We start from the raw sequence: 13,026 nt of genomic DNA on the forward strand, positions 1-13,026 counted from the left end.
TCTAAGTGATTTCCTACTAGGAAGGGCGACAAATCCTTTGAGTGTAAAACCCCGAATTTCCTCCACTTATCATGGTGCACAGCCAATCTTTCTCTAGAAATCGCTCAAAAATTTAAATTCTGAAATATACAAAAATGAAAACACTCATATGAAATCTCTAATGGCTCTGTGATTAAACTGCTGTTCACATGAATAAGACACTACCTACATTTAGACACAAAAAGTATTTATTCTGCTGCACCCAAAAGAAGGAGGGAATAAATGGCCTACTCAATTATTTCTAAAAGTAAACAATTTAGACTAGTAGAATTATATGAAGCCTGGTTATTACCTGCTCTTTGGAGATTCTGCAAGCTGAAAAAGACTAGTATATATCAGAAAAGTAGGGAAAAAAGCACACTGGTAGACAATAAACATTTATTGATCTTTGGCTTTAGAAACTGTCTTATTTTGGACATGGGAAATACTATATAAAATAATGGGGTTTTAAAATTCTTTACATTGCACAAGTGCAAGGCATGCAGAGTACATGTAAGGATACTAAAATACTATAGGAACATTACTGCAATAGACATTGTATGTCCAACATGGGTTAATGCTTTACAAAGGCAAGCAAGTTGGAGCCACTTGATAAACAGCAGATATCACAGTTTCTCTTAGATTTGCTGTAGTATTACCATGAGCAACTAATAGACATAAATTTCATTTTAATAATGTGTGCATTATAAAAGCAGAGTTAAACTATAACATTTCAGCAAAATGAATAGGGAATAAGAAAGTATAACCTTGCTTCAGTTTTGTGATATTTACTGTTGTTAAAGAAATTTCGGCATTTTAAAGACAATTCTTATTATTTTCATATTAATATAAAATGAGCAAGGCAAAACTAGCCTCTTAAATGCCCTACAGTAAAAAATGTAATGTAACTTCTTACAAATAGCGTAAGGAAATATTTAGCAAGCTTACTGTACCAGGTTTTCCCAAACAGTGTACTATATACAGTACGGATTTCTATAGCCACTTTTTAGAGCTAAAAGCTCAACATGCTGTGACAAGCCTTCCTCAGAAGAAGGCTTCCTTTGGTAGATTTGAACCAGCAACACCATCTCAACTTACAAGCACTCCACATGCAGAATGTATAATTAACTCAGGAGCATGGGCCTGTTGTTTCCTCACTTTTTGATGTCCTTGCTGAACCAGTCAGGTTCTACCTTCAGCTCTTGCATTCCTGAAGGTGGACAACCAGTTTTAAAGTAAGGGTGGTTTCACTACTGAATACTCTAAAAGAATTCTACAAAATTCTACCAGGTGTAACTTTTGGAAGCTTGGTGTCAGTCAGCAGTATCACAATTGGTACTCTTTATGCTCCAAATCCATAAGGATTCAGCAACCTTCAGTGTTGCCTTTCTAAGCCCAAGCAGAACTACTTACCTGTCTGAAATCACCCCTGTGCCTGGGGTATAATTAACACTCAGGTGTCACTACAGAACTTTGTAAGTCAAACCATTCCAAATCTTGTAAATACTTGCCCTCAGTCATAAAGAAAACAATGCAGAGGTGGCAGAGGGAGGCGTGTTAATTTAAATTAGGGGTGTTCAATTATCAGTCAGATATGGGCAACATCGTTACATTACCATTTAAGTAAGAGGAATGGAAAATATTTCTTCAAAATCTTATTTTGTTTCCAATATGTAACAGCACAAAACCACACATGGACATTACACAAGCCAAAAAATGTATTAAAAAAAAAATTCATAGCAAACCCTATTTCAAGGGCTACCAGAATCACCCACAACTAGGCACTTTACAGTGTACAAAAAGAATATTACTGGAGGTTGTTTATTAGCTGTAGTAGTTGTACCAAAGTATTATCCACACCACTAAAAAAACCCCCAAAACAACCAAAAAAACCACCCCAATGTGAGCTTTTTCACCTTGTGTTGTGCTCTTCTGATCACAGATCCTGATGAACATTTAAAAGTACAGGAGCCAATTTGTTTTTAAACAGCAGTTAATGCAACATCAGATCCATATAATGCAAACACCACTTGACACCATCGTCACTGTGAAGCACGACAGTCTTAGTACTTGTAAAGCTGTAACTATAAAAATCATATTTTTACAGTATTGTAGCAGTAAGAGGAAGCTAAAATTTACATATATTACACCACAGTCTTTTCCATTTGGCAAATACTGAAATGAAGGTAGGGGAATCTTTTTGTCTTAGGTCTATATTCTAGAGTAGAAAGTATTATGTGCTTTTCACTTAAAGATAAAAATAAAAGACTATTAACTGAAGAACAACATTGAATTTGTGTGTTCCCAGCAACAATTAAACAAGTAGAAGATTTGAAGTAAAATATTTACAACTTGGAAGATATTCCCTGTGCAATTTGTAACATGTCTACCTTATGAGAAATTTTAGGCTGAAATTATTTAATAGCATCTTTGCATTAATATTTGCTCACATAAATGGAAGACTGAAACATTAGACATCTTTCAGTAACTTCTATTACAGAATTTTTTTCCATGTATATTCCTCCTAGAAAGCCTTACTTACTGCTAACAATGGAACAAAGGAATGACCAAAGATAGGAAAAATAAAAACTGTTGGCACATCATAACATGGGTATGAACTGCAGTTATGAAATACCATTTTTGGTGCCTTTTTCTTTGTCCTATGTTTTTATGAAAAATACTGTGAATATGTATTCTGGAAACTTAGAACAAATACGGGAGGCAGAGTTACTATGAACAGAGGAAGAGAGAATAAGTCTGACTTTAAGCACAGGAATTTTAAGCCAGGTTTTTAAAAATACACTGCAGCACAATAAAAGAATAATGACTTACTACTAAGGAGTTTGTAAAAAGCTATTCAAAGCTCTTTTGAGACATGTATTTTATAGATAGCAGGGTCGTATGGATAGTATGATGTTGAGAAAAAATGCTGCAAGTACAAATTCTAAGGGTCTTGACTGATGTATAACCTCACGGAAAAATCTGGTATTTACAGGTGGATTTTGGACTTCGCTATAAAATTGCACACCTGTTAATACTTCAGCTTAAACATCAAGCTTAAAAAAAAATGTAGAATTTTTTGACTTCTAGTTGCAGGCACCAATATTAATTTTAAAAAAATGAAAATATGATCCATGTTATTAGGATTAAAAATAATTTCCGTTAAAAACACCACTGAAATCAAAGGTATAAAAATACATATACACTGCATGCAAAACAACATCCAGTGCAATGTTACCCTCCTGGTAGTCCACAGTGAGAGAGACTGGAAAAAGTTAAGTGCAGCATATACAGATGTCAGTAAAAAGCAGCCTGGAAATGACATGTTTGCTTTATGATCTCACCTAGAGGAGGAAGACCTTTCAGTCTTGCATTCAGGAGTGCAAATGAGACACACCATCTACTTCATCATACAGCATATGACTGTATGTGCTGCACAGGTCATAAAGCATGGCAAGCCCTAAAGAAGGAGGCACTAAAATCACTGTGAAGCACAGACAGACCAATCTGAATCAGCCTACTTAGTGAGATCAGACACATCTGGCTTCTAATCATCTGTTGCCTAGATGCTCTTTAGAGTAGGTATCTGTGACATCAAAATATTGCTCTTTATTTACCATTTGGGATTTAGGCTGCAGATGTTAAAAATAACAGTCTTACTCATAATTCACATTTAATATTTGATTTAAGATGAAAGTAACCTGCTGTTGCCTTCCTCCATTAAGATTTTGCTCAGGCGTAACACAAGAGAACACATAGTTTTCTTTGGCCTCCTACTTGTTCAGTGTCTCCATTTTGTCTGGGCACTCAATTATTTAACTAAAAGTATCTAGGAACTTTATAGTGACAAAATTAACTGTGGGGTTAAGGTGTGCAGAGGCTGTGTCGAACAAATTAATGTGCAAAATGTGTAATGAGAAAAATCATAAAGTGTACTATTTAAAAACTGATAAAAATTATCTCTGCGAAAAGCACAGCTATATTTGATAATAAAGAGACATAAGGCCTTTTACCTTGGAGAATCTTCCAACAGCTTTAAGATCAGATGTGTTCAATTTTCTATTTGATATATTCAAAATGCCTATTACCACTTAGGTGTAGTTACTGTAATGAAGCACAGCACTTTGAATTGTTTCTTGAAAGTTAGCTGAAATTTGCATACTTGCTAACCACTACATAGAGTGAGTTATGCTGCCTACATGTTGTGTTGATGTCTTGGTAGCATTTTTGTTCTTAAGACAAATTTGACTTTACAATCCAGGGAAGAACATATCTCTGTTTAAACATCTTGAAGTACTTGTGATCCAAATGAGGAGAAGAACTGCAACAGAAATTAACTTTCTGTAAGTATCCTCTGTGCAAAGATGTTCTCTTGTACTGATGCTACTTTTTAATCTGTGGATCCTTTATGCAAGAGAATTCTGGAAGAGGGAAAGACTGCGCAGCTAACAAAACCTCAGAAACTGGTATAACCTATAGCTTGAGAAGGAATTAAAAGAGGACAAGTGCAGCTTGAAAATGTCACCTACCAAGTGTAAGAACAGGCTTTCTAAAATCTATTCTCCTATTCTTAATCAACTTCTCTTAGCTCAGAAATAGCCCAAGTGTTATGTCTGGACCTCCATTGCTGGAAGACTTGGATTTTTCACTGTCTTAACCCTTTGTCTAAAGTGACCCACATAATAAAAGTGCAGACTTCAAACAAATGTTAACAAGTTCGTTCATATTTCAGATGGAATTTTAAGTTATTTAAACTATTTAAAGGAACTAATCCTTCAAAAATAGATACATTTAAACTAAACACAAGTCAAAATACAATCTTGAACAAATTTAGCCTACTTGGTTCTGAGAAGGGAATGTAGGGACAGCGCTGTAGATCGGCAATAGAAGTCACATCACTAAGAAAGGAAGGGAGATCTGAATTTAAGAAGAAAGAAACAGACATGGATTCTTTGCCGAAGGAACATTTCCTTCTAAAATCTCTCAGAAACTAAGGGAGATCTCACTGTGGCTTCCAAGTACTTAAAGGGGGGAGAATGACTTTTTGCACAGGCAGGGAGTGACAGGACAAATGGGAACACTTCTAAACTGGAAGAGGGGAGATTTAGATTAGGTGTTAGATGGACAATCTTGCCTGTGAAGGTGGTGAGGCACTAGATATGGCTACCCAGAGAAGCTGTGGCTGCCCATCTCTGGATGTGTTCAAGGCCATGTTTCATGGGGCTTGGAGCAACCTGGTCTTGAAAAGTGATCCATTCCAGATCCATTCCAACACAAACCATTCTACAATTTTTTTATTAAGTAGTGGGCAAAAAGCAAGACAAAATGTTTAAGAAACCTGAGTAGCACCTACCAACCTTTCAGTCACATTTTACTGCTTTTCCATTTCTGCAGGATGTTTTCCCCCCATCACCAGGTACTGATAAAGGTCTCCATGAAACAAACAAAGCATTTCCCAGCTGCAAAGGAAGTTACTACAGAAGTAAGCAGATATTCCTTTGAACCTTACACAATATATATGGAAGTCAGGACTACCAGGGTTGCTACTTTACTTTAAAACACATTTTTGATCGTATCACATACTTGCCAGAAGCACTGCTCACAACCTCAGCAATATGGGCCCTCTGGTTTCACTGTCACCACATTTCAAAGGCTTTTATTACCATATTTTAATTTTTCATAAGCCTTCTGGACTCATGTCAGGATTAAATGGATCCAAAGAAAGACCATCTCCCACTCACTGCTGAGCAGAAGGCCAACCATTCAATTCTGCAGAACAATGGTCTGAAGCACTGAACTTCATGTTTGTAACACTAGGTGCCTATTTTTCACTGTGATCAGTGTGATGTCTGAACAGTAAGTCAGCATGAGCTCTTAGCAAAAGCTTTGTGAAGTTCAGCTACATGATCCTTATTACTTTTGCTGAATGCATTATTATGTAACTACAGTTCACTTTTACTTATAAGCTTTCAGAATGACTATGCCAGCAAAAACTGTTGCTTAACATTATTTTGAAGTATTCTGAAGTATCCAAAATTTAATCCTTCAGATTTCAACAACAGGTTACATCTCCTATATAGTGAGCTTCATCAGGCAAGTTCACTATCAGAAGCAAACTGTTTTGCATTGTTTTATTTTTCAGAGCAAAAGATTGGCATTGAACACCCCTAACTCCAACCTAAAAGCTGGCCTTACTAATTCTGTTAGCAATGATGTATCTTGTAGTAATGATATATCTTGAGCTAGTACGAAACTGGGTGCAGTATTGTTCGACCTGTCATATTTTGTCATTCAATTATTAATCTGAAAAATACTTCCAAGGAATGCCTGAAATTTGAAACTATGAGGTTAAATATTATTCTTTAAGCCAATTCATAGTTAAGCCATTGTCCCTATTACAAAAAGTTGGTGTGAAAACAACAAAGCTTGCAGTCCCAGTCACACTGAAATACTGCAATGAAACCAGTAGCATCATGCAAGGTGTTCTCAGACATCCCAAACACATGCAATAGGTACTAGGCTGGTGTACACAAATCTTTCTCCAATAAATGCAACTTAATAAACTAATAAATAACTTAAAAGGCTTTCAACACAGCAAGATAGTTTATCACCAGCTTAAAATCTTGATTTTTCTGCATTCATTGAGTTTGTTCTCCCATATGGTAGGTTTGCTACATATTAAAAATTTAGTTAAGCTTTTCCATTTATAAATGCTTATTGTATGCCAAAGCTGTACACAAATTCAAGAGAAAAAGAACAGTAACATAAAAACAGCTAGTATTAGCAAAAAAAACCCACTGACGCTGTGAAGTTTAATATTAACTGTTTAAAAAAGCTACTGAATATAAATCCCCATTCCTGTTTTGCAAATACACAAAACACCTGAAAAACTGTAAATAATTTTATGACTGGAATCTATCTATCCAGTTAAGCAAAAATTGTAAAGTTAATACTTTGATATTTTTCTTATTACATAGCTGTTTTATTATACAGAAAATCTATGAAGCCAAGATATAGTAATTATCATTATGTAGTCAAGTTAGCACAGATTAAAGTGGCAGGAGATGATGATTTGACAGAACAGAAATTTTAAGATTAACAGTTTAAGTAGATCTTTACTTCCAAGACAGTGTATGTTCTTTAGTATAGCTAAGTACCTCTAAAGAGGCACAAAAACCAAATAGCCCTTTCAACTGAACTCAAAAAGAAAAAAAAAAAAAAAATTAAATGTTTAATTTCAAAAGGGAATCTTGAATTATTAGATACACATACACCCCTATCCCACAGCACTGTAAGATACATTCAGGAATTTAAAATAAAGATTCCATATTTCATACCTTCATATATATTATATATTTGATATATAATATATATGTACATTACACATATACATACAGTATTAGTCAGCAGGATTAAACTGTTTTGTTTTGAAATGTTTGACTGGTGTCACTAATTATTTTCTGTTCTTTTGTAAATTCAATGGAATTTATCTATGACCTCAAAAGAAAAAATTTAAAAGATCCAGACACAATGTGTGGATCAATACTAGCACCAATACAGATGGCCATTACTTCAAAATGACTGCAGGGACTGAAATAATATATTTGCTATAACTCTCTTCTTACTGCACAAGCACTCCTGCAAAATATGTAGGCAGCAATACCTGTCAGGTACACACATCGGCTCCTGTTAAATTTATATTTTATACAACTTTCCTTACTGTAATATACAGTATCTCTTTTGTCCTGTTGGATTTTTTTAATTTTCTAAGGAGAAAAGTGATCAATAGCTGTCCAACAGAATTTTTTTAAATCCCCTCTCTCTCCTTTCACTTGTATGGCTCAGTTTCAAGACTTAGTCAATAGGCAGCTTAATCAATAGCCACCATCACTATGTCCAGTACCCTTAGAATGCAGTTCAGTCAGTGACTGTTGATGCCTAAAAAACAGATTTTTGAGTTTGGCTTGCTGTTTATGGAAACCAAGGTACTCAGAGGTCACATCTTTTCAGCATGCTTACCACCATCTACAACACAATAATGTCAGTCAGTCCCAGGACTATAACTGAATTAGTTTCCTACCATTTGGGTAAACAAAAATAACAAACCCAATTGCAATTTTAAACATTTTAAGATTATTCACCCTGAGAACACCAAGAAGTCTGTAAAAATAATTATGATATGTTTTCTCTTCACATATATAGTTTTCTCTTCATCTCCTCTTGGGTACCTGGGTTTGTATCTAGAATCTGACCTCACATTTGCTCTGTCAGTTGACTTGTTCATGCCACAGTCAGGTACTGGTGATAGAAGAGACCAAAAAGGCTTGTAGAAAAAAGGCAAGCAGCAATCCACCAAGTGAGGAAAGACAGGAGTCCTCGGAACAGGAGAGGAGTGAAAATATTCTTTAGGCTTCCCAGAGCCATTGTTATTTGTACTACAGTTACTTTCATCTTTCCATCAGCAGGTGGAGACTCAGAATAAACAGAATTGGGAAGAAGGCTGCTTTCTACTGAAGTGTCGGAATTCAATCCTGGGTAGATGCCCCAAGAATAATTACCTGTTAAAAATAAACAAGTAACAGATTTTTGTAGAATTAAATTGAAGTTATGTTAATTCAATCACTCTATAGTCTTTGATATATTTTTAATACACACACAAAAAAAAAAGTTAAGTTTTTATAACTTAGTAAACACAAACTATATTCATCTGCATGACTTCCTGGTCATTCCAGGAAGTAGGATGAATCAATCCTACTTCATCCTGGGGTAGGATTCATCTTGTATTTTGACATTCTATCATCTACATGTGATATAGCTACCTTGAGACCTCTGTGTATCCTGGGTATGATTGATCTTACCAGATGGAGATGTCTACTCCAAGGCAGGATGAATCACAACCTACTAAAGCCTATATCTAACCACTGCCTTTTTGCAAAGAGAATGACACAACTGCGTGGCAGGCTATGAAAGACATGTCTCACAGGAAGGAAAGAAAAGAAAGAAGAAAAAGAAAAAGGAAAAGAAACCCAAACCAGAGCTACTTCAAATCTCCAAGTAACTACATGAACCCCCTATCTCACAATTTCCTACCAATGATAAAAAAGTTGAAAAATTCCTTTATAAGATATTAATGAAGTTAAATCAATCATACTTTATGCAGTTCACTTTTAAAATACTTCTAAAAAGACAAGTATTTCAACAGAAGTAAACAGTTTAATTGGTTGCATTATGTAATTTCTCAGAAATAAATAAAACAAATTAGCATGTAATTGGAAGATATCAAATGCAGCAACAGAAATAACTACTTAAAAGCCACATACGAATGTTTTAAAGTATAAGAAACTACAAGGTATTTTTATATTGCAAGTACCCATGAATTCTAATTCTCTTTAGTCAGGTGAAAATAAAAAAGCCCTGTGTAGAACAGAATAAACTACTGTTGGTCCAATTTTGCCTACCTAGTGTTTTCAAGAGCAGAGTTGTGTGAAGAAGCATTACCAATGGTGCAACATACTGCAGTGCAATTACACAGAGATAATAGAATACCCGAGCCACCTAGAAAAAAGAAAGAGTACAAGTTCATTATTCCTGGTTGATCAAAGCAGACCTTTATGAATATGTCTAGAAAAAACCAATTTATTAAAAAACCCCAGTATTTATGCATTAAAGTTGTTTTAAGAATTTTCTAGTAATTCTTGGCATGTGACATATTGTCCTCAAAAGACCTAATGAAGAAATCCCCATAATGAATTCCAGTTTCAGGACATTTACAAATCTGAGAAGAAGGGCTGAAAGAAAATAATTAAAAACATCAATTCTGTTAAAAAAAGAGAATCAACTTTGCTTCTGCAAACTGTATGCCATCATTCAATGATTCCTACTTTAATAGACCAGAAACAAAAATAAATTTATATGTTTGATTCTTCCCAGTCATTTACAAACTAAATCCTATTTCAAAAATGAAGTAGTAGTCACAGTCCAAAGCCCCATAAGAAGTAAATGAAAGCTTGGTTAATATTAGTGTCCTTTTTCAAAAGTGAGATATTTTTAAGATTTCCAACTGGAAAACACTTGTATTTTAAAACAATGATAAGCTGAGTTTTCATTAGATCAATAACAGCATTTAATTGGTCTTTATTTCAGTCATACACTATGGTTCATCAAAGTCCATTCAGATATATCCCTCCCCCTGCTCTCCCATAGGTTCCATTTTTCTCAAGACTGTAACATTACATACAAGCTATTGACCTAAAAGATTAAACCAAATAAAGATGGAAAAAAGTAATAAAATCAACAGCAAGCAAGCAGTGAAATAAAACTACCCGTGTTTTATAAAAGAAAAGAATGCAGGTTGGCAAAAATTATGAAGATAGACATGACAGTTTTGGGAACACCTTTCAAGACTCAAAGGGCTTCTTAATGAGCATGCATCAAAAAACTAACAAGAGAAAGAACACTGACAGAAGAAAAAACATGAGACAAAATTTGTCAAAAAATTGGTGTAATATGACAAAAATAACCAATTAAAAAGTAATGATCACTGTAGAATGACAGACAGGAAAGAATTCACTTGCAGAAGTTCCTAAAAAAGGTAAAGCAGATATGATTAGTAAAACAAGACAAGACTACGTCTAGTGACTATGGCCTTCTCAAAGAGAATGTATGAAGATACTGGAGAAATGGATACAAGAAATGCCACACGGAGAAGACGTGTTTTACAGATAGGAATAAAATTCCCAGTATTAAAATGGCACATTTATAGCAACTGGCACAGTTCCATCCTAACCAGCTGCTACTACATGCACTTCCTATTTTTTTTTTTCTGGAGCAAATTCCTAGCCACTTTGTAAATAACTACAGCACCTTCAGACTATGACCTTCAGACACTTAGTGTAACTACATGTAATGACAATCCTACAAGAGGAGTCTCTGTCTTATGGCATGCTTCAAATATTCCTCCTGCAATAGACCCCAACTCAGCAGGATCATTAGACAGCACTATCAAACAGCACTAGAAATTTATTTTGCAGCCAACACACAACAGCCATTCCACCTGACTCATTTGTTCAAGGTATGCTTTACTACTTTTCTTTAAAAAAAAAAATCCTCAGAAATTTCGCCTTGTCCACAATATGATAGGCAATTTTTTAATTAGGCTGGTGCACTGCTAAGTGGTCTGACAGAATTAAACATCTGTCATTTTATTCCAAAATATAACCAGCTTGTCATAAATTTTCCCTCAATTTAAAAATTATAGTTGGTAACAGTATATTACCATTCTATAAAAATTCAGTTTTTTCTTTCCCATGTTGTAGTTACAGATCACCACTCATTGGAAGGGATCTTTTATAATAACTTCTAAATAACCAAGGACAAACTATATGCATAACACAGATGATACTTCTCTCCGTATTTTGGTTTGCAGAACTTCTCTGTAATGATTCTATTTTTACACGAGATATAGTCTAGAAAGCTTCATTCAGATTTGAGCTCTGCTGCCACAGAAGACAACAAATTGGAAAAAAATCATTTGCACAGTCGAAATAGTACAAATATATATAATCTCAGTGCCACCATGCTTACCATTTTCTGTAAATCAACCATACTTATTCTACCAGCTTCCTTTTTCATCTGATCCACACTTTTCTGGGCTAAATTCAGATAGGCCTGTAAATGATGACGCATCATAGCCAACCGTAAAACACACAATAGGATTATAATCCACAATCTGATGGTATCAAATGTATCTTCTGACATTCTGTGGATAATAAAAAAAGGGTAATGCTGTTTTCCAAAAACCACCTACTGCTACAGTTATTTATTTGTATCATCTGTAATCCTGAGGCAAATTATCAAAAGCAGTTAACACACAAACTACAGTTATGAAGTTCATATGCAAGTAATATTTACTTTTGCCTTATTTCTCTTCCCTACTACTTCTCAGTAGCCCTACAGCACAGATCCAAATTAGTATTCATTTGTCTGTAAACAAGAGCTGTTCCTAACTGCCTAAATTCTGAGTAATGAAGGCAGGACACTAAAAACGAAGGTTGCTCAGGTAATTACAGGTTTTCAGACACACAGGAGTAGACAGTAAATAGTACTAGATTGTAAATGGGTACTTCAGCTGCCTGAGATACCCAGTAATAGCTCAACACTCATTTTAAGACGAACTGAGGAACAGAAGATATACAAAATATGTATATCTGTTGTGTTTTATGTAATAGCTCAATGGTCACAGGATCACTTTAGAAGCTTATCTCACCTTAAAAAGCAAGAAATTTATCAGTCCATTGTATCTCTTTCAAGTCTATTTTGAATTAGCAAGACTAATTGTGACAATGACCATCAACTATACTTATACATTATTTCAGATACCAGTCTTCCTGGAAACTCTTTCTCTTTTTATATTTTAAATATTTTACCTATCAATTCAATACCAGTTCATCAGTATGTAAATATTAAGACAAACCTCCTAGCTTAGTTCTCATGCCAACAGATCTTGACTGTTTTCACTGAAACCACTTCTCCCCTGCACTAATATGCAAGACACGAGGTTCCAGCAGGTAGTGAGGTGGTATTCCACCCCTACAAAAAACAACGCACTACTGCCAAGGAAATGTCAAGAGACAGCAATTTTTTGGGAACCACCACCTTAACACTCATCATTCTGCAACTCATTCTTTTGAAATAACAGAAGCTCCTTGTAATTCAGCTGCACCTACCACAATACCTGACAGCAGATGGTATTAAAGTCTTTCATGTTTCTTCAACTTGCAAAGAGCTCTAAGACAATGTTTTGTTCTCAATACCCCAAAAAGAACTTTTAAAGGAAATCTTACAAAGGAATGCTCTCTTTGCCCAATGGTGGGCTCATAATGTAGTCCTTAGTGATTGGTTTTATCCACAGTAGAACCATAAATAAAGGTGCCAAGAAGTTTATATGTAGCAATGTTCTGAAAAAAGAAAAAAAAACAGGGAACTTAGTAAATGAAAACAATGACCATA

General features: G+C 34.9%; 1 protein-coding gene across 6 annotated transcripts in view; it reads right to left on the reverse strand.

Annotated features, from left to right (window-relative positions):
- Positions 1-400: 400 nt before the first annotated feature.
- TMEM161B (transmembrane protein 161B) overlaps positions 401-13,026 on the reverse strand; it is a 42,631-nt gene continuing 30,005 nt past the window's right edge. For all 6 annotated transcript variants that reach the window (XM_041461703.1, XM_041461700.1, XM_041461702.1 and 3 more), the window contains 4 exons: positions 12,861-12,974; positions 11,602-11,776; positions 9,477-9,573; positions 401-8,576 (listed from right to left, as the gene is read on the reverse strand). In XM_041461703.1, coding sequence (XP_041317637.1) covers positions 8,299-8,576; positions 9,477-9,573; positions 11,602-11,776; positions 12,861-12,974 — 664 coding nt within the window. In that variant the 3' untranslated portion in view covers positions 401-8,298. The remainder of the gene's footprint in view (positions 8,577-9,476; positions 9,574-11,601; positions 11,777-12,860; positions 12,975-13,026) is intronic.

The sequence above is a fragment of the Pyrgilauda ruficollis genome, unplaced genomic scaffold, assembly GCF_017590135.1.
Source record: "Pyrgilauda ruficollis isolate IOZ18807 unplaced genomic scaffold, ASM1759013v1 scaffold152, whole genome shotgun sequence".
NCBI lineage: Eukaryota > Metazoa > Chordata > Aves > Passeriformes > Passeridae > Pyrgilauda > Pyrgilauda ruficollis.